The 22374-nt window shown below is 43.7% G+C and overlaps 1 protein-coding gene across 2 annotated transcripts; it reads left to right on the top strand.

Moving 5' to 3' along the window:
* The first annotated feature begins 4148 nt into the window (after positions 1-4148).
* On the top strand, positions 4149-16945 carry SAMD10 (sterile alpha motif domain containing 10). Of its 2 annotated transcripts, none has more exons than XM_020981660.2 (5): positions 4149-4601; positions 13004-13185; positions 13366-13576; positions 13993-14133; positions 14782-16945. In XM_020981660.2, the coding sequence occupies exons 1-5, from the start codon at positions 4511-4513 to the stop codon at positions 14802-14804; spliced, it is 648 nt and encodes a 215-aa protein (XP_020837319.1). In that variant the 5' UTR covers positions 4149-4510; the 3' UTR covers positions 14805-16945. The 2 variants fall into 2 exon arrangements, with proteins under 2 accessions (XP_020837319.1, XP_020837321.1); XM_020981662.2 differs by having other exon boundaries at positions 4150-4601; positions 13408-13576.
* Positions 16946-22374: the final 5429 nt, after the last annotated feature.

Genomic DNA, 22374 nt, shown 5'->3' with positions numbered 1-22374 from the left:
TTGACGTTAGTATGTCAGTTCTCAAGACAAGATCCCTTGCATCTTAGTTCTACTAACAGAAAAGGAGCTAGGGACCTCTTAGTCTCTCTCCTTTCCTTGATTTTCAACACAGGGTGTATGGAAGCATCTCCTTCCAGGGAAGGAAGTTTTGCAAATGTCTTTGGGAACTTTGTCTCTGAAAGTAAGGTTGTAATTGAAATGTGAAAAAGAAAACAACCCTGAAAAACTTAAGAATTCTAATCAATACAGTAAGGAAATACTGAATGAGGTATATACTGTCAGACATGGCCAATGTGTTGATTTTGTTTTAATTCAACTTTTTTGTTATAATGGGGGGGGGTGCCATGAAGAATCACTGAAAAGTTATATTGATACAAAAAAAAGCATCAATAAAACAGAAAGAGAGATGAATAGACAGATATGTTACATGAGAAAGATTTCCATCAAAAATGTGCTGAAAGATTACAGAGTCGATCCTGGGCAGAGGAAACAAAATTTGGCATGGGCTTAGTCTTCTAACCCTTCAAAACACAAAATGTCAGGGTCTCCAATCCCTTCGCCTAAAATTAAAAACAATAAATGAAGAGGCCAAGTACTGAATTACATTTTACAGGGCCATATTCAGTAGGGAGTACCCAAGGTTTCAACCCTTATACCATGGTAAAAATATTTTTAACACATATTCTTCAAGTGAGACTACTTGACTAGCTTGACAATTAAATGGGTATCTTAGGGTGAGGGGGCATTATCCAATGTACTCTCTCATTCAAGCCCCCACCATGCAAGGTGGTCAGAGGTTCAAATTCTGACTCTAAATTCCATACCTAGCCTATATGAAGTGGAGCCTTTGAAAATTTGGTGGAGATAGGGGTGGGGAGAAGACAACATCTCTGTAGGGGCTCTTCCTCCAAGGAGAGGTAGCAGGCTTTGGGAGTTCAGCCCTGCTCCTCTGGCCACTGAGGAACTGGACTGTGTAACAAAAACCTCCTTCATAAATAACACTTTTCTACTCCCACATCCCTTCTTTCTTTTGACCTCCTCCACTTCTTACCCCTACTCCCACCCCACATCCCTTCCCTTCCTCCACCCCAATCACACAGCTGCCTTGTTCTCTTGGGGGACTTTGTCCAAGAGACTCATTTCCCCTCCCCCAATTCCCCTGCCTCAGTATTGACAAATCCTACTAATTTTCCCTGAGCCTACAAACTAGTTCATGCCAGGGAAGGGAGAGAAGTTTTGGGGGATGAGGGGTAGTCAAGTTGTTACGAAGCATATCTCAGCCCACAAAGATTTCTGTGCTTGTGTCTATGTCTGGGGCTGCTCAGGCTAGAAGCAACCCCAAAATGACCATTATTACCCCGGACACTTGATGCTCAATCAAAAAGTCTTTGTCCTTAAGTGCTACAGTCTCTATCACCATTTCCCTTCCCCCTTGGAGAAGCCAAATGCTCTTTATGTGTTTGCCTTGAGTCCTTTGGGAGCAAGGAGAAGTGACTGAAGCCGGAAGTCACCCAGATTTCCTTGTATGTAAAAGCACAGATTGGACTGGAACTCCATGACCTGACATAATCTTTAAATCCTGCTTTGGCCCATGGCCCATGAGGATACAAAGGGGAGTGAATGATACCTCTCAGCTTGTCACCAATGATATGTTCCGGGGAGTGGAGGCAGGGAAAGAGGCATCTGTGTATATCTGCATATCTGGGTAAATGAAATGTGCACTTGTGAGCATGTGAATTTATGAATTTGTGTCTATATGTGTGAATATCTATGCATGTATTTTCTACATACTGTGTATATATGTTTTGGATAATGTGAATGCATGTATGTGAGTGAGTGTGTATGTGTGAGGGGGTATCCATATGGATCTATGTCTAAATGTGCCCATATATGCTATATACATCTTGCCCATTTGGGGTATCTAAACTGAATCTCCACAGCCTCCTTCCCAGGTTTTCCCTTGAATGATCCTGTGATGAGCTCCTAGGCACAGCTCCACAAGATAGGCCCCATCTTGGGGCCAGAGCAAGACTCAGGTCACAGCAGATGTCATTAATTGAATTAAGGGCATTGTTGTGTAGACAGTGGAAAAAAAAACACAACATGGAATTTGGAAGCAGAGGATCTGGGTTTGCAACTCTGTGGTGGGATCTGGGGTATGTTATTTCTCTCTGGACCTTAATTGTACATTCAAGTTGTTATCGCTGGGCAGGTTCGATGTTCATCCTAAGACCACAGGATTTAGAGCTAGAGGGAACCTTAGAGGTCATTTGATCCCCACCCCTCATTTTACAGATAGGAAAATATTCGTTTTTTTTTTAACTAAAGCAGTGTCCACACTAATCATGGCTGATGTTGCTACAACCAAGGTTTTGTACAGTAGAATAACATTGGGTGTGAGGGTTCTGAGGGAAGAGTGGACCAAGCTTTGGGCTAATAGGATCTCAAGTCACCTAAATTAATTCTCAGACCAGAACAGGAATAGGTCTCAGCTACCTCTCTTCTGCCCAAGGAAATGACAGTTGGAATAGGTGAGAATCCCTAACCTATGGTGTTAGGGAGATCCCCCTGGTAGACACTAGGTCTTCTTAGAGCATCATCCTCAGCAAAAAAAAGTTAGAGTTCTAGGAACAAAACTAAATCACAGGAAAATCCCACCCATCCTGAATACTTTGAGGCAGAGAACCAGAAGGACCCATGGACTACCCCCCCAACCAAAAATTCTTTGTTTCTCCTCTTCAATATCTCCCCAGAAATGTACCCCTTTTCTGGATAGCAGGCCCCATCCCTCCAAAGCTAGCAGCTAAACTACGTACGGGACTCCATATGGCCTTACCCCACCCTCACTCCCCACCCACCACACCCCCTCCAAGCTGTGACTTCTGCTTTTTAGGAAAACTCAATTCATCTTGAAAAGCTCAGAGAGACTCAATGGACCAGTCTTGGTACCCTCAAGTGCCTCCTAGATCTCTAAAAAGCAATTAGTCCAATTAACTTACCTTCCCTCCCCCGTCAATTTGACCTAGATCTTTAAAATGCAAGCTTACAGCAAACTGAATTAGGAAAGTAAATATACTGGGGAAAATATGTATTCTATGATGACTTTCAAATAAAAGGAGGAATGATATGTGGATTATCCACATTTATGTTGTCAATCCCTAGCCCTGGTAAAATTGAGAGATGACAGTATTTATGGGCAACTTTGGTGGAAGAAAGACATATTTGCTTCCAGGATCCATAGGTACCTGACCCGTAGGGGATATACTCCCCTCCCTGCTTAAGGCTGGGGATAGAATCCCAAAATACTGCACAAATACTGCAGTGAAGCAGGAGCAGAAAACAGCTCTAGTCTGTTTCTTTGTCCCTCAACCCCAAAGAGATGGTAAAGGATATATTATTTTTAATGGAGGTCAGGGGCTTTACAATGGGGAGGGAGGAAAGGCAGAGGAAAAGTGTCTTTTCTCACTCTTCTAAGATTCTTACTAAGACTTCAGCCACTTTGGTGCGATGGACACCACCCAAATCCAATACAGATTAAACACATCAGTGTGTGACGGGGTGGAGGGAGTTCAGACACAAAATCATAGAGACTTGAAGACAGCCACAGAGCAGATTTTAAAACAGGTAAGGCACGTATATACACAGATAAACACAACAAATATTCACGCATTCATTTATTTGGCAAACGCCTATTAATCTACAAGGAACTGCTGGGGACACAAATACGAAAAAAATGAAAAAGAATGCAGATACACATAAACCCAGATCCATATACACACACACGTACATATACACCGGCATTTCAAATGAGACTCAAACATAGACAGCCGGACGTCGAGAGGCGTAAGACATAGATGGTACACACACACATGTGCCAATAAGGACAGGGAGTGAGGAGCTGCGCCGACCATCTGGGGCCGCTGTTTCCGGTGACAATTTGTCCTGAGTGGAGCCCGGGGGGTAGTGGGGGAGGGTGTCTTCCTCCCCCCCCCCCCGAAACCTGAAAGGCTGGGAGAGGTAAAGGGGGTCACACCCAGGGAAGGAGCTTGGGTCATTTACCTTCATAGCTAGTTTTCCCCACCCACGGGGGGGGGGCTGGGAAAGCAGGGCGGGGCTGGCAGATCTGGGGGCGGGCCCGAAAAGACCTGGGCAGCGGGAGAGCGGGGGCGGCGGTAAAGAAACCTCGACCCGGTAAGCATAGGCATACGCGAGCACACACAGGCACACGCATACACCGAAAGACACACAGCTAGACTAGCACACACGTTCCCTCTCTGTGACACATTCCCCGCCCCTCTGTACTTCCCAAAGAGGGGTGTGTGAATTGTGTGTGTGTGTGTGTGTGTGTGTGTGTGTGTGTGTGTGTGTGTGTGTGTGTGTGTGAACCTCAGGCTAGTCGCTGACTGGGAACCCGTCCGGGCCAGAGCCGGACCCGGGGCGGGACCCAGAGCCAGTGTCCACACCTCCATCCCGAGCCTCTCTGATTTCCCCCCCGCGGCGCGGATGCCCCATGTTCACGGAGTTGAGGTCCAAGCTGAGCCCCCCGAGAGGCCGCGCTGGGGCGGTGAGGACGAGCTTCGGAGAGCGCAGAGATGTGGACGGTGAGAGCTGGCAGGGGCTGGGTTTCGGGGAGCCGGGAGGGTGGGGAATGGCGCTGGGGCCAAGGTGAGGAGAGAGTTCGGAAAGATGGGGCAAAGGTGGCAAAGGACACCAGGGTCTAGAGCTGATGAGGGGGAGGTTCCCATTCAGCTAATAAAGCTGCGGCACAGTAGAGAAGGAGAAAGCCGGGTCCCGGGTTCGCTCCGACTCCGCCTCAGCCCCAATTTATGGTTTCTTGAGCTGGCGATGCGCAGCCGGGTTGCGTAGGGGGAGGGGATTTGGGGAGGAGAACCCTAGACTGAGGTCCATTCTAAGCCTGGCCCGACTGGGTTTTGGGCCGAGATCTCATGGGGACCAAGAAGGGAAATGGTTGGGGGACGTCTGAAGCAGGGATTTCCAGCCCCTCTCGATTCTAAAGTCATTGCTAAGGACAGAAGCCCCCTCTCGCCTGAAGGGTTGGGGTGGCTCCTCCGAGACAGCTCTCCCCATTCCCCCAGCAAAGGTGAAGGGAGGGGAGGAGAGAAAAGAAGCAACGACAAATCGGTTGCCTTTGTAGTGGGGGTTGGGGGGAAGGAAGGCGGAGCTGTCTTTGATTTCCCATCTTCCTGTTGTTCCCAGCCCTCGTCTGATCCCCCGGGAAGGAAGGAAGGAAATGGAGAGGGGGACAGAGCCCACACCCTCTGTCCCGGGGGACCTTCTTTAGGGACATTGGCCCTCCAAATAATTCTCTTCTCTCTCAAGGGTGATACCTCCTTAAGGGGCTCTTGCCTCTCTCAGGGATATTGACCCTTACAGAGATTCAGCCCCCTCTCTTACTAATGCAGCTCCTCTTATAAGGAAAATTATACACCTCTCTTCCCACACACATACCCAAGATGAAAAGCGCTTGGTTTAGCAGCATTTTGCAAATGTCAGAGCTGGGGAGAGGGGGAAGGAAGGAAAGACCTGGGGTTAAGGCCATTTCATTCCTTAGAGGAAGCACCCTCAAAGATTCACCTTCACTTTTCCTCTCCTCCTTCCCAAGGGAGCCCGGATGCAGAAAGGTTCTGGTAAATTGGGAGTCAAGGACCCCTGCCTCCTATTCATATTGTATTTGTGAAAGTCTTTAGTTCAATTTGATGGTGAGTGGGAAGGGGTAGCCCTGCCCCTGTGCCTCCAAAAGGGAAAAGCAGGAAATGAGGGGAGGTGCTAGGGAGGCTCAGAAGGCAGGTATGTACAGATGCCAGGTGGGAAGAGACGCCAGGGTGTCAGACAGGTTTCCCTAGGGAGGGAGGGTACTGGGGCAGGGTGATTATATTCCAAACTTCTTTTCGGGCTTGGGGAGTCCCAGTAGCCCAGACCCAATTCCCCTCATTGAATCCCCAGGACTCCCTAGTAGTGGGAGTACTTAAAATAATTTCAATCCTGTCACTGGAGGGTTAGAATGATCAAAAGCCCACCTATGTTCTTCCTATCTCTCCCATACACACACACCATACACACTAGATAAATCATTAGCAAAGTTCTGGTCCTCAAAGCTAAAGGGAAAGGGATGTTCAAAGAAGGCTCTGGACCTGATTTCCTCCTCACCAGGGTCCCCTATTAGTTTATCATAGGATTTGGTCTCTGTCAGGTCTCCTTGTACTATGCCTCCTGCATAAAAGGAACCATGGGAGAGAAATGAATGTCCCCTGTGTCAGACAGAAGAGGTCTGAAGGGAGCTCAGATAGCTCCACAGCAGATGGATTCTGTCATCCTGTGTTCCCTCATGAGCCATTTCCTCTTCCTCCCCTCCCCCACCATTAGCCAATGGCAGCTACAGCAAGAGTGAGTGTTCTGGGCTCAGGTGTCAGGGGTGATTTGGTTAGTTTTCCAAAAGGCAGAGCAAGACAAAATGCTGCATTGAGTCCCAGGGGCGCTATCGATAGAGTCCTATATCTAAAGGTCCTCTGGGATTAAGTATTTCTCAATAGCTGAGCCTCAGTTTCCCCCCTGTGAATTGAGGACAGTCACACTTCTTGCATTTTGTATTCCAGTTTCTTGCCACTGAACTGAAATCTAGGACTTTATGTTTATATCAAGATCTTAGGTTCCTTCAAAGCAACAGCACCCTGAAACTGAACAGGCTGCTACTCTTGGGAAGTACTGGAACTTATAAGGAAGATTTATGGATCAATTGTATGTATATGAATCAAAGTAATTTTTAAGCACCTCCTTCTCCTCAGCCTTGGCACCCTTTAAGTCACTGCCCAGACCCAGGGGAAAAGCACAAGCCCCAAGTCCCTGTATAATGTTCAGAAAGAGTGTGGGGGCAAGACTAGATTTTTGAAGGAAGGTGGAGTCCTATAATAACCCTTTTCAGAATTTCAAGTTTTTTCATTGGAAGGGACCTTAAAGATCATCTAACCCAATTGATACCTGAACATTAACATCCTTGTATGATATCACTGACAAGTAGTCACCCAGTCCTTTCACTGAAACACTTCCAGTGATGGAAAACACTACTTATTAAAGCAGCCCATTTTAATATGGGACAGTACTACTTTTTAAGAAGTTTTTTACATTAAGTAGAACACTACTTTTAACTCATTGCTCTTTTTGTCGTTTTTCAGTCATGTCCGACCCTGTGTCCCCATTTGGGAGTTTCTTAACAGAGATGCTGGAGTAGTTTGCCATTTCCTTCTTCAGTTCATTTTACAGATGAGAAAACTGAGGCAGACAAGGTTAAGTGACTTGCCCAGGGTTACAGAATTAGGAAGTGTCTGAGGCCAGATTTGAAATCAGGAAGAGGAGTCTTCCTGACTTCAGGCCCAGCACTCTATGCCCTGTGCCACCTAACTGCCATTGTTCTTAATTCTGTCCTTTATTGTACATGTCAGCGTATATATTCTCAAAAGAATGAAGTCAGGATGTGAACAGTGCTCCTACTTTTTCACTTTGCATTATTACATACTTTTTCTTCAATTATCAAACATTTATTTTTTCTCCCTCCTACTAAAACCCCACCACAAAACCTTTGTATCATATAAGCATAGTCAAGCAAAACAAATTCCCATATTGACCACATGATAAAATGTGTTTCTTATTCTGCATATTAATCCATTACCTCTCTGTCATGAGCTGGGCAGCATTTAATTATGGTTGATTACCACACTGATCATAGTTCTTAAGTTATTTGTGTTTATAATATTGATGTTATAGTATAAATTGTTCTCCTGGTTCAACTTACTTTACTCTGCATCAATTCAAACAAATCATCTCTGGTATTTCTGAACAGTCCACTTCATTCATTCATTCATTCATTCTTTTTTTTTTTTTTTAGGTAGTTGGTGTTAAATGACTTACCCAGGGTCACATAGCTAGTAAGTGTCTGTGGCTGGATTTTAACTAAGGTCTTCCTGACTCCAGGGACAGTGCTCTATTCACTGCACCACCTAACTACCGCCACTTCATTATTTCTTGTAACAATAGTACCTCATGACATTCATATGCCATAATTTGTTCAGCCATTCTTCAGTAGATGGGCACACCCTTAGTTTCTAGTTCTTTGCCACTACAAGAAGAACTGCTCTAAACATTTTTGTATATATAAGACTTTTTCTTCCTTCTTTGATCTCTTTGGGGTGCAGGCCTAGAAGTGATGTCATTGGGTCAAAAGGCACACACAGTTTAGTCATTTTGGGGGGTATAATTCCAAATTGCTTTCCAAAATGGCCGGGACCATTTCACAGCTCTGCCAATGGTGCATCAATGTACCTGTTTTCTAGCAGCTTCTCCAGCATTTCTCATATTCTTTTTTTGGTCACCTTTGCCAATCTGATGGTTCCCCTGTTGTGGATCTAATTTTGACCACAAGGGGGAAAACTTCTTGGTGAAATAGAAAGGAACTTTGGAAGGCAGTTACCATGACATCTTAGAGCATGAGATAGATAAGGACAGGATCACTAAGTAAGTGTAACATTCCCTCTCTCACTCCAGATTTTGGGAGAACAAGTTTCAAACAGTTCAGAGAAAGAATATGTAGGATCCTATAACCTAAATTTATATAGGAGAAGTTAGCACTCTTTAGAGGCATTGGAATCTCTTGAGAAAAAAAATAAGAAAACACAATGAAGTATTCCAATAAGGAAGAAAAGGTGAAGCTTTCTAAAGAAACAGATATGGATGTACAGGGAATGTACTGTCTTAGTTGTTTGGTTTTTTTAAAGATCTATATACAGAGTATCCTAAAAGTCTTAGTGTAGTTTAAGTTTTAATAAGCTTATGGAATAATTTATTTATATTTCATTAATTTTAATTTACTATTTTATTAATAGGAATTATTATTGATATTAATTGATTGATATTTAATGAACTTATTAAAGTTTAAACTACACTAAGCCTTTTAGGACACTCTGTGCATAAGACAGAAAAAAGAGAAGAAAGGGCAGGTAACTGGGGATAAATAGAAAAAAAAAGTAGCACATTCTTTTAAGAACAATACCAGGAATACTAAAGCTAAGGCTTAAATAAATGCTAAATGAAATTGAAGGAGGGGAGTACTTTTGAAAAACTTAGTTGGTGAAGGAAATAAACATTTATATAGCACCTCCTAAGTGCCATGCGCTTCACTAATTGCTTTTTACGAATATTATTTCATTTGATCCTCATGACAACTCTGTGAGGTAGGTACTATTATTATCCCCATTTTATGAGGAAATTGAATCACTTAGGAGTTAAATTACTTGTCCAGGATCACATAGCTAATAAGTGTCTGAAGCCAGATTTGAATTCCCGCTCTTCCTGACTCTAGGCCCAGTTCTCTATCCACTATCCATCTGCCTCATCTTAAAACAGGAAAAGAATTATAGTAAATGTACAACAGGCAGAAATACCCAACTCCCATTTTACTTCTTTTTCCTCTACTAAAAACAATGATTGGGGCAGCTAGATGGTGCAGTAGATAGAGCACCAGCCCTGGATTCAAGAAGACCTGAGTTCAAATGTGACCTCAGACACTTGACACTTACTAGCTGTGTGACCCTGGGCAAGTCACTTCACCCCATTGCCTCACTGAAGAAGAAGAAGAAGAAGAAGAAGAAGAAGAAGAAGAAGAAGAAGAAGAAGAAGAAGAAGAAGAAGAAGAAGAAGAAGAAGCAGCAGCAGCACAGAATAAAAACATTTACTGGGGAAATAAAATTAAAGATAAGGCAGTGTTAACAAAGCAACTATGTAGTTGCCTTTAGTGAGTTCAAGGCACCTATAGTAGACAAATTTTATCTCAGGGTCTGGAAGGAACTGATAAACTTTATTACTGAGCTGCTATTAGTGATCTTTGGAAAATTCATGAAGAATGAGGGAGGTGCTATTAAACTGGAAATGTGCAAAGGTACTAATCATTTCTGAAAATGAGAAGAAAATGGATTCTTCCAACAGCAGACCAGTAAACTTGACTTTTATTCCTGGCAAAATGATAAAATATGTTATTAAAAGGATGCTTCTTGAGCACCGAGAAATAGAAGGTCCTACTCCACTTAAACCTGTCCAAGAGGAGGTAAACCACAGCGTGTGGCAAAAGGGCCAGTGGCTTAATAACCAATAACAGGGCACAGACTTGTCATTAGGAAATCATTGATCAAAACTAACTTATGAACAATGTCCTAATCTTACAGGGGTGGGGAACCTGCACCCCCAATGTGGTCCCCTACCTAAATCAGAGGATTTAGAACTGGCAGAGAATTTAAAGATGATCTCTTCCTCCACCCCCCTCTTATTTTATAGATAAGGAAATAAGTCACAAAAGGTTAAGGGACTTGCCAAAGGTCACAGAGGTAGCAAGGAGTAGAGGGAGGATTTAATTTCAGATCTTCTGATTTCAAATCCCATTCCCTTTTCCCTATATCACATTATCCTAAAGGGTTTTTTTTAAAAGTGTGCCTATTTGACTAACAGTTTGTTCAGTGGGGAATTCATAGAAGGGATTAAATTCAATCTAGCACCTCCTGCAAAGTCATCTATTGATAATTTAAAAGAAATAAATGGCTCAAATTTCTACAGTACTTTAACATTTTAAAAGTGCCTTACTCATGTTAATCCTAGAGTTTGTAGTAAAAGTGATTATCCCCATTTTACAAATGAAGAAGCTGAGGCTCAGAATCACTTGCCCAAAGTTACACAGCTAGTAAATATTGAAGCTAGAAATTGAACCTACACCTTTGTTCCAAGTATGGTGTTCTTTCCATTACTCTTAGCTGATATCATAAAAAGGGCAACTTTTATTATTTGGCAGCTTTGGGCATTTGGCCTTATTCATCCCAGACTGCCCTTGCTGCTTTTTCTGAACATGGCAATAATGGCCCCTACTTGATTTGATGATGCAGCCCATATGAGGAATCTCTGATCATACATGAATTTGCTAAGAAAAAGTCATACAAGAATAAGCTCATCTCTTCTTTTGACAAAGCTATTCAACATGGTAGACTAATTAGAGGAATTCTATATTAATTAATTCTATACATTAACCCTGGATTTCAGCAAGGCATTTGACAAAGTTTCTCCCAATATCCTTGTAGTCAAAATGGAGATAGGGACTAGATGACGGAACAATTAGGTGTATCTCAAGCTAATTGAATGACTGGACCCAACAATCAGTCAATGCGTTGATGTGAACCTGGAGGGAGGCTTGTAGCAGAGTGACCCAGAAATCTGTCTTTGAATCTATTCCATTCAACATTTTGATCATGACAAAGACATGAATGGCTGCTTTCGGATTTGTGAATGACACAAACCCAGAGGGACTGGTAAAATGGTAAGCAATAGAATGGGGATCTCAAAACATCTGCAAGATGGAACAATGCACTGAATATAATAAGGTGAAATTTAATAGGAATAAATATAAATCCTGCACTTCAATTTCAAAAATATTAACTAGATAAATATAGGATGGGAGAGGTATGACTAGGCAACAGTCATGTGGAAAATATCTAGGCTTGCAAATAGACTACAAATTCAATAAGAGTTAATGTTTTGACAAGGCAGACCACACACACACACACACACACACACACACACACACACACACACACACACACACACACCCCAGATGCAATATTAGGCTGCATTAATAAGAGTAGAGTGCCAAGACTGAGTAAGGTGACAGTACCATTGTCCTCTACCCTGGTCAGACTATATCTGCAGTACTGTGTTCAGTGCCAAAACCACAGTTCAGGAAGGACATAGGCAAACTGGAGTATGTCCAGAGGAAGGTTCTCAGGATGTTGAGAGGATTTCAAACTATTCTTCTGAAGGATCAGTTGAAATAAATGGAACTGTTTACCTAGAAAAGAAAAGATTTGGGGATTCCTGAAAGCTGTCTTTGAAGGTCTCATGTAAAGAAACACAATTGGACTTGTTTTGCTTGGCCCCAGAGGGTAAAACTAAAAGCAATGTGTGGATGTTATAAGGAGACAGATCTTGGATTGATAAAGGAAAAACTTCCTAATGATCAGATTTGTCCAAAAATCGTCCTCAATAGATAGTGAGGTCAGAGGTCTTTAAGTAAAGTCTGGATGACCATTCTGTATTTTTAGCATGCTTTAGAATATAGAGAGGATTCCTATTCAGGTATGGGTTGAACTCAATTACTTTATGATTCCATGAAAATAAATCTAATTCTTCTTCAACACTATTGCCCTTCACATATTTGAAGACAGATATCATGCTTTCTATTCTCCCTCTCCCACCTCCAGATTGTTTTCTTCTTCAGGCTAAGTATCCCAGTAATCTCAGTATTTTCAGTCCATCCTTGTATGACTCAGAGTTGTTATCTATGTAATGGGTGTTCTGGAACTACCCACTCTCTCAGGAATGAGAAACGTTGGGCTCATTCTCCATCACCTAGCACCCAGTGAATGTCTCTTCAATTAAGGAAGGAAGGAAAGAAGGAAGGAAAGGATGGAGGGAGGAAGGAAGAAAAAGAAGTAGAATGGAAATAAAATCACCTATTTACTTAAGTTGTAGGGAAAACTGAAATACATTATAAAGAAGGGGTAGATATGGGACCAGAGGCATGCTGGAGCCAGCTCTTACCAGCTTGGCAAATTGTTAAATTTTCATTGTATTTAGGTGTCAGAAATGATCAAATGCTAAAAAATCAGGGCTTGATTTATTGTTTTGTTAATTGTCTAGACTTAAGAAAGTAATGGAGGAAATGTTAATAATGCAGATTAAACTTAAAAGTGCATTGTGAGTATAATTGTTTTTTCCCCAGACAGCCAGTTGTTAAACATTTACCAGCACACCTCTTGACTAGGACCCAGGAATCCTACCCATTTCTGGGTTTGGTACGGCAGGGGAAAGGAATAGGTTTAGGACCTGGGTTTAAGTCCTGCTGATTATCCTCAAACCCTGCCACCCCCACTCCCCATCCCTCCTTGTACCTCCATAGCTGCTGCACATTTCAGCTTCTGTCGGAGTCTTTTGGAGCACACCGTGTCTGCTGAGAACCTTCCCTGCCGGCTCCAGCGGGCACCAGGCTCCAGCCTCACTTGGCATGATAGTCGGAGCCAACGAGCTGCAGGGGGCAGAACAGTCAAGCTCCTGCAGCAGCCAGGCACTGAAACACAGCAGGTAATGCCCTCCCCAGAGCCTCACCCAGATACCTCCAATATCTCTGCCTCTCCTACAGTCTCCCAATTCATTCTTGTGTGTAACTTCAGTCTCTCCCACTACACGATTGGCCTATTTTCTCTGTTTATCCACCCACCTCCCCAGTTACCTGTCCCACTGTTTCCCTACTTTTATGGCTAGGAAGTCCTTCCTTGGGTCTATCCAGCACCCTTCCTGCTACAGGGCCGGCACTATGACCATTATGGATTCTACCACACCAGCCCCACACTGGGTGGCCTGATGCGGCCAGTGGTCCTGTGGAGCCAGCAGGATGTCTGCAAGTGGTTGAAGAAGCACTGTCCCCACAACTACCTCATCTATGTGGAAGCCTTCTCCCACCATGCTATCACTGGTGCGCTGGGAGATTGGGGAATTGAAGTGTTCAGTGTGGGTTTGTGGGGCTATGTCTATGCACAAGTGTGTGTGCCTGGGTTTACGTGTTTGGCTCTGTTTGTCTTTGTTTATGTGTGTGTCAATGTCTGTTAGCTATGTCTGTGAGTGTATGTGTACAAGAGTAAAGGTCTATGCATGTCTTCATGCCTGGGTGTATATCCCTTACTCTAGCCTAAATTAGAGGATGACATCTCTCCACATTCCCCAGGCCTGATATTGTGCATGTTTATCCCTCATTTTAACTGTTGTCACCACAGCATGTGCGTATGTGACCATCCCCCACTCTAGCTTTGTCCTCTCCCCATGTCTCCCAGTGCGTTTCTGTGTTTCTGTGTCTATCTTCACCCCAGCCATGGCCTGTCTGGGTATACCTAGGTCGGGCATTGCTTCGACTGAATGCAGAAAAGCTTCAGCGCATGGGGCTGCTACAGGAGGCCCAGAGGCAGGAGGTGCTGCAGCAGGTCCTGCAGCTGCAGGTACGGGAAGAAGTCCGGAACCTGCACCTGCTCAGCCAAGGTGAGGGCTCTATTAAGCCAGTGGCAGCTGTAGGGTGGGGGAAATGAGGTTGGGGAAAAGAAGACCTCATGGGCTTTTAAGTAGGGGGTAGGGAAAAAGCTATAAAGGCACAAGACCTGAGCCTTGGGATATTACCCCCAAATCTGGCCTGGCAGGAGGAACTTGGTGAGGTCGGGGTTCTAAGTCAGGCTGGTTAGGGATGAGGGTCAAGATAAGAAACCTAAGTGGGGATTCAGAGTGAGACTGACTCACTTATTATCTTTGACAGAAGTCTTCCCCTCTCAGAGCCACAGTTTCCTCATCTGTAAAATGGGATAGTTGGACTAGATGATCTCTAAAATCTTTTCAAGTTCTGACATTCTGTGGTTCTGAGAGATGGTTTCTGTTGAGGGGCTGAAATCTCTGACTGGGACAAAAAGACTGAGGGTTAGCACAGTCAGGACCAAAGCCAGGTAGCATCTACCATGAGTTGGGTTCTCATGGGAAGAAAAGATTGAGTGTAGACATCAGGCAGAATTTCCTGAAGCTGCTGCCCTGAAAGTTTTAGATGTTCAGGTAAGGCTTTCAGAGGCAACTGAGAGGCACAGATTTCTATCTGTTCACAACCAAGCTTCCTAGCTCTTCTTTCATTCTTATTGTCCTCCACAGCTTCCTTTGGAAACATCTCCTAGCTCCGCTCCTTCAAGGGGTATGGGTGAGACCCCAGCACTGTGATGGCTGACCTGGACTAGAAAGTATGATAGACTGCTGGGTCAGATGAGGCATCAAACAGCAGTTTCCAGACCAGCAGGCAGTGATGAACCAGAGGCTGAAGCTTGTGTGGCCACTCCTGGCCAGAATACACACAACTTTACCCTGAGGTTAGAGGTCTGCCTTTATCCAGCTGGCCACAGGTTGCAGGACCTCCAGGACATCTGCTGGCAACAAAGAGACTCAGTCTTCTTCTTATATCCTGACAGAATCCAGGGAATCCAGCCCCAGTAGGGTTGGAATCTGACACCCAAATTTGGGGAGGGGGCAGAGAAGGGAAAGAAGATATATAACACTGGCTCCTTCTGCAACAAAGATTCTAGAGTTTTACCCCTCCTAGACCTTTGTGCAACCTATAGCACATATTGACATCTGTTTGGGTGGGGGGGAACAGTTCCAGGAGTATTTGATGCACTAGTTCCTGTCTGTGATTTCCCTAGACAAGATGTCTATTTATAGCCTTTCTCCCCAATATTAGTGACCCTCTCCCAACGATAAAGTCCTGGAAAATTCCCAGGCATGGAGGCTGACTCTGTTACCCCTTCCCCCATGGCTGTGTCTCTCTCATACCCCAAACACCAGGACATGAGCCACAGGGAAGCTTACTGGAGAGACTGGCTGCTCAGCAGCCAGTTTCCATCCCACCCCCTGTCCATTTATTTATTTCCCCTTCCTCAGGCCACGTCCTCCCTGTTTGTCTCACTAATACTAGGGATTTCGATTCTTTGTTCCTCTCAGCTTTCTCGTCCCCACTCCCAAGTTTCTCCTCCCAGAGACCTTCCTGATCAGTCTCTGAACAGATGTGACCCACCAATGGAGATATTTCCCTTTCCGGTGGGACTCCTTGAGCTACCCTGGGGAATCAAATGAATTCTGTTTACACAGAGCTTTGCAGAGACTAGCTCTGCTCAGAGGTTTTAGGTTTGTAGCATCTGACTGGCTGTAAAAGTCCCAATTTGGGGTGGTTGCAGATGTCCCTGCACTACAGTACACATGCTAAGGAGTGGGATGGGATGGGGTTTGTTTATTTAGAATTTGGTCAATGCCTTGAGCAGAGCTGCTGATACCTTTGGGGACTAGTGGAACAGTGGGACCCTTTCAGTCACTGGCAGTGACCCTAGAGCATGATGGTACCATCTGAGGACTGGGCCAGGCAGTATAAAGTTGAGTTATAGCAAATCACAGAGCTGGAACTGGGTCTGCTCAGCTGGGAAATGCAGTGAAGAGAAAAGGTAGAACTAGTTAGCTACCCTCCCCAGTCTAAGTCCTGCTCAATCCACTCTAGTCTTCCTATTCTAAACCCCTTTAGAAAAATCTCAGGAACAGAAGAGCCAGGGGCTTTTCCATCTAGCCCCTCCCCCACCATATCTACTCCACAGCCCTAACCTAGATGATGGTGTAGTAGGTATGGGGAGAAACCCCGTTTTGGCAGACTGTATTTAAGTAGCTCCTATCCTTTCTCCCAACAATATGTCCAGTTCTGTGCTAGGCAGTGAAAACTGCTGTTGCCCCTTCAAGGTGTCAGAGGTGATCATCCCTAGGCCCCAGGAAATAAGTTAAGAGGGAATTTAAGATCCCTAGAAGCACAAGGGGAAATGCCCTCCCGCCCCACAGCTTACCCTGAAGTATTTCCTCAAACCCTAACCCCAACTCTGATTTATCCCTAGTAAATGAGCCCTTAAAATGCGATAACATTGTCATAGGATTTTGAGATAGAAGGAACCTTAAGGTCAATCTAATTTACCCCTTCATTTTACAGTTGAGAAGCCCAGAGATGTTAAGTGACTTGCCCATGGCCACACCATTAGTAAGTGGCAGAGCCAGGATTTGAACCTAGGCCCTCTGACTCTAAATCCAGCATTCTTTCCATTCACTGCACAATGCTGGTTCCCGTTGTCCCTGGAGCAATATATGAACCCAAGCATCTCCCTTTCCCCTTGCCCAGCCACTGTGCCATGTACACTTGTTGGTTCTCTCTGTCTCTGTTTTTGTCTCTGTCTCTGTCTCTGTCTCATTTTTTATACACTTGATGTAAAGATATGAAATAAAACCTGATTCTTAAGTGACTGTTCAGTTGGTGAGATAGATGCCAAAGGAAGACTATGCAATCCAGTGTAATTCAACACATATACACTAAGCATTTACAATGTGCAAGGAACTGCGTGAGACAATGAAGATATAGACATGAAGTAAAACCTAGTTCATGCCCTGAAGAACCTTACACTCTGCTTGAGGAAAATACACAAAAATATGGTACAAGACAGATGATTATGAGTCAAGGGAACATCTAGAAGAATAAGACATAAGAAATTTTAAGGGAGGGAGTGGGGATACTTTACTTTCCACTAGAAAGCTCAGGGAAGACTTCATAGAAGAGGTGGCATGAGATCTTGAATGAAGAGGATTGCAACAGGCAGAGATGTGGAGGTAGTGAAGATGGGACCCATTCTAGGCATGAAAGACAGCTTTCAGGAATGCAAGGTTGTTGGAGAGTGCAGGGTGAGATTGGAAATTATTGAGAGGTCTAGTTTGGCTAAAATGGCAAGTGAAATTGGGCTGCATTCAGATGCTAGAATGCCTTAAATGCCCAGTTAGGGAGTTAATATTTTGTTACATAGCAATGCTTCTTGAGCAAGGGAGTAGTGTTGGCAAGTTCGTGCACTTGACAGCTGTGTGAAGGATGGATTGGAGAAGGAAGGCGCTGAGGGCACACAGGCCAGTAAGTAGGCTCTTCCAATAATCTAGCTATTCCAGTAGTGTAGGTAAAAAATAATGAAGACTTAGGTTTGGGTGGTAGAAATGTGAATGGAGATGAGGAGGAAGAATCAAGAGATATTGTGGAAGTAAAATTGTTAGGACTTAATAAGTGATTGGATTTGGAGAACAAAGCAGTGGGAACTGTCAAAGATGACTTCAGAATTATAAATCTGGGTAAAGACTGGGTGTATGGCAATGTACTAAAGAAAAATAGTGGTTTGGAAAACAGGAAGGAAGATGATGAGCTCATTTTTGGACATTTTGAGTTTAAGGTGCCAAGACACCCCTGATAGAGATATCTAGTAGGCAGTTGGGGGCACAGAGATCAAGAAAGACTTTAGGGTTGGATTTGGCAGGCATCTGCATAGAAATGACAACTGAAGCTATTGTAGTGGATAAGCCTCATGAGAGAGGAGGCATAAATCAAGAAGAGAATCAGGCTGAAGACAGAACCTGGGAAGATGGATAGCAGGGTAGGGAGGAATATCAACCACTGAAGGGGACTGAGAAAGAAAAATCAGGTAGACAAGAGGAGAATCAGGAAAGAACAATGTCTCCAAAGCCATTAATACAGAACAAATCAAGGAATACTACCCTATCATGTTCAATGCTAAAAAGAGGTGAGGTGAAGGAAGATGAAGGATGGTCAAGACCACTGGATTTTGCAATTAAGAGGTCACTGAGGACCTTGGAGAAATCACTTTCACCAGGATGGTGGGGGCAGAAGCCAGATGGCAGGGGATTAAGGAATGAGTGGGTGGTGAGGAGGAGTAAGTAGTGGATATAGATTATGCTTTTCTAGAAGTTGTTTTGTACATTAGGAGAGACATCAGAATGTTTACAGACAAAGGAGGAGGCAGGAGAGAGAGAGAGAGAGAGAGAGAAGAGAGAGAGAGAGAGAGAGAGAGAGAGAGAGAGAGAGAGAGAGAGAGAGACTGAAGATGAATAAAAAACAGGGAATGATTAATAGGACAAGGTCTCAAAGGAAATGGAAAGGGATAATAATATAATAATAATAATAGTAATAATAATAATAATAATAATAACAATAATGGTTGAGTTATATAACTCTTTACAGTTCTCATAAAAATCTTGTTGAAGTTGGTACACATATTACCCTTACAATTTACAGATAAGAAAAGGGAGAAGCTAAGTGACTTGACCAAGGTCATAGAGCTAGTAATTAGCAGCACCAGCACTCTAACTCAGATCCTTTCCTTCCGAGGCCATTTCCTCTCTGAGAATGCAACCATAGGATCATAGATTTAGAGCCAGAAGGGTTCCCAGAAACACTCTCGTCTGATGCCCTCATCTTACAGAGGACCTGAGGCTCAGGGAGCTATGTGACTTGTCCAATGTCACACAGACATTAAGTGGAAGATCCAGTTTTTGAATCCCGGTCCTTTGACTGCAAATCCAGCACTCAGACTGTGCCATGCTGTCTGACGTAAGAGGAAGGTGCAAGTGTCAGTGGGAGCCTTGTTGAAGACAGCCACCTCAGCCTCTGAACCAAAAGAATGAAGAGAGGCTGGACAAATAGTTTTGAACTTGAGAAGAGAGATGGGGGAGCCCAGTACAGGAGGCCTAATATTCTCAATAAAGTAAAAAGGTTATATGCTGGGGGAGAAGGATACAGGTAGGATACAACTGGGTGCTTGAGTAGAGAGTAAAAGTTTTAGAACAGATGCTGTGACTGTGTAAAATGAAGGCAATCACAGATTAATAGGACTGCGGTCAGTAGGGAAGGTTCAAGGGAGGTCAGAGAACATGATTTTTGGTGGATCTGATCAGCACAGTAACTTCCTCCTGAAGTGCTGGAGTGGTCAGAATAAAGAAGAGATATCATAAATGCTGGGTTGTGCCTCTGTGTGCCAGGTTGGGGAGGAAAAAGGGAAGCAAAGAATTCAAGGGAGCAGGCCAATGTCTTTGTCAAAATTGCCAACCATAGAGTTCCAGGGATGGGGAACCTGTGGCCTCAGGCCACATGTGGCCCTCTAGGTCCTCAAGTGCAGCCCTTTGACTGAATCCAAACTTCACAGAACAAATCCCCTTAATAAAAGGATTTGTTCTGTAAAACTTGGACTCAGCCAAAAGGCCACAGGACCCAGAAGACCAAAGATTCCCCACCCCTGGTTAAGACTATGAAGAGAAGGAAATGAAACCATAACAGGAGTGGTAGATTAGGAGGAAAAGTTGAGATGAAAGGACCAGAGCATTCTGATTAAGACAAACAGCAGATCTGGGAGGGAGAGGTGAAAGAACTTAAGCTTGAGATCAAATAAAGGAATTTCAGATTTCAATATCTTGGGGGTGGAACAATTTCAAATGATGGTGGGTAACCATATGGAGATTGAGATCACTGGAAATGAATGCATTCAGGAACTGAGAAGCCAAGGAATTAGAAAAGTTATCAGTGTGAACAGTGAAATGACAGAAGATGACAGCAGGGGTTGTAGTGAAGCAGCAGACTATTATCCAAATGCTTAAGTTATTGGGGGAAGGTATATGAGTAACCTGAAGTTAAGTAGACAACAAGAGCAAGGAAGAGGAGAGGGTGATATTAGATAAAAGGAAAGTTGTTGATGATGCTGGTAGTGCAAAGTCCTGAAAATGGCAATGGGGAGTTATATGCTTTCTGCTGATCCCTTCTGGCTCTATGAGTCCAGGAGTGTGAGAGGAGTACTTAGTGTAGGAAAGTGTTACAAGAGACAGGGTATCTCCAGGATAAAGCCATGTTTCATTTAGCACCAGAAAAGGGTGGAGAGCACAAAAGAAAAAAAAACACCATGGGATTAGAGACTCAGAGCTGGAAGGGATCTTAAAAGTCATTCAGTCCAACCCTCTCATTTTACAGTTGAGGAAACTGAGGCCAAGAAAAGTGACATGACTTGCCTAAGTTTCCAGGGTTCGCAAAGGGTTTAGCTGGTGCATCCATTGAAGGCTTGGGTTTTCCCAATAAAGGGTGGGGAAATTTGCTTCAAGTAATTTACAGTGACCAAATGCTCAGAGGGATATGGAAAGGGTGTTCATGAATCCCTAGACTCTGGCTGCCCCAGGAATAATCAGGCCCTGCCGTAGACCCTGCCGCAGCAGCCTGTGGCTTCAAGTGACCAGCCATCTGGTCAAACCAGCGGGCTATTTAGGCCACTAGGTGGCGATGGTACCACATCCCTTCTACTCCTTTTAGGACCCTACCCTGCATTTCTACACCCCTGTGCACATTCCCACTTCCTTCTGGAGTCAGAGTGGATTCTTCAGGCCCCACCCCTGCATCTCTTCAGAGTAGTTCAATCACTCACCTTCCCTTTCTGGCCTCTTTTCCTTCCCCCCATGCTGTTCCATGAAGTTACCCAAGCTCTGGACTGGGAGAATATCTTCTCAAACTGAAGATTACTTTGGAAGGAGGGTCTGAGTAGACAGGGAATGATGGAAACAGCAGCAGATTTCAGCTCTTTCAGCTCTGTGTGAGAGCTTGGACAAGTCATTTAATATCTAGGCCTTAGTTTCTTCATCTGTAAAATGAAAGGATGATCATGGCCTCTAAAGTGTCTTCTAGCTCAAAAATCTATGACCATATATTCTGGACATCTACAACTCACTATCATCTGTAGGATAAAATACAAACTTTTGCCTGGCATTCAAGGCCTTTCATAGTCCAGCTCCACTCTGCCCTTCTAATTTTTAAAAATTTATTTTTATTTATCAACAATCACTTCCATAAGCTTTTGAGTTTTAAATTTTCTTCCCCTCCCTCCCCAATATGGCACACAATCTGATACAGGCTATACATATACATTCCTATTAAACATTTTCACATTAGTGATGTTGTAAGGAAGAATTAGAACCAATAGGAGGAACCACCAGAAAGAGAAAACAAAATAAAATACAAGAAAAAAATAGCAAATAGTATGCTTCGATCTGCATTCAAACTCCATAGTTCTTTTTTTGGATGTGGATAGCATTTTCCATCATGAGACCTCTGGAGACGTCTTAGATCCTTGCATTGCTGAGAAGGGCTAAGTCTATCAACATTAGTTATCACACAACGTGGCTGTTACTGTGTACAACGTTCTCCTGGTTCTGCTCACTTTAGTCAGCATCAGTCCATACAAGTCTTTCCATGCCCTTCCAATTTTGCCCTTATTTACTGCTCCCCTTCACATAGTCTAAATTACAGATAAGCCAGACTATTACTAGTCTGAGATCTATCTTTGTTCCTTTACATGTGCCCCATTCTCCATGTAGAAACACAATTAGAAATTTTTGTGCCAGGGCAAGTACCACAAAGGGCACCAGAAACTAGCACAAACTACCTTCAGGTGAAGAGGAGAGAAGAAGGTGGAAGACAGAACCTGAGCTGCTAGGAAGGCTGCCATGTGAAGGGGGGGAGGAGAGGGAGAAGCAGTTCACATCCCAGCTCATAATCTAATTGATCTCTTTATCCTACCTCTAAATCTAAGATCCTGATCCTTAGCTTCCTATTTTAAATAATTTTTGCTTAAGTGGTAAGCTGTGGTTTCTATGCTGCTGAAGGATTAAATTGTTTTTTTTTTCAATTTTGTATCTTCAGTCCAGAGAACAACTAAGTGCATTTAATAAATGCACATAGTAGGTGCTTAATCAATATTGGTTGAATTGAATACTTTTTTTTTTGCAGTGGCTAATGGAGCATGAGTGGTTTGCACTACTCCCCTGGGAAGGGATGGATGGATAGAATCTAGGGACTAAGGATAG

Source organism: Phascolarctos cinereus, unplaced genomic scaffold (genome assembly GCF_003287225.1).
Source record: "Phascolarctos cinereus isolate Bilbo 61053 unplaced genomic scaffold, phaCin_HiC Scaffold_2;HRSCAF=192, whole genome shotgun sequence".
In the NCBI taxonomy this organism is placed as follows: domain Eukaryota; kingdom Metazoa; phylum Chordata; class Mammalia; order Diprotodontia; family Phascolarctidae; genus Phascolarctos; species Phascolarctos cinereus.
This window is presented reverse-complemented; position numbering and strand designations above follow the sequence as displayed.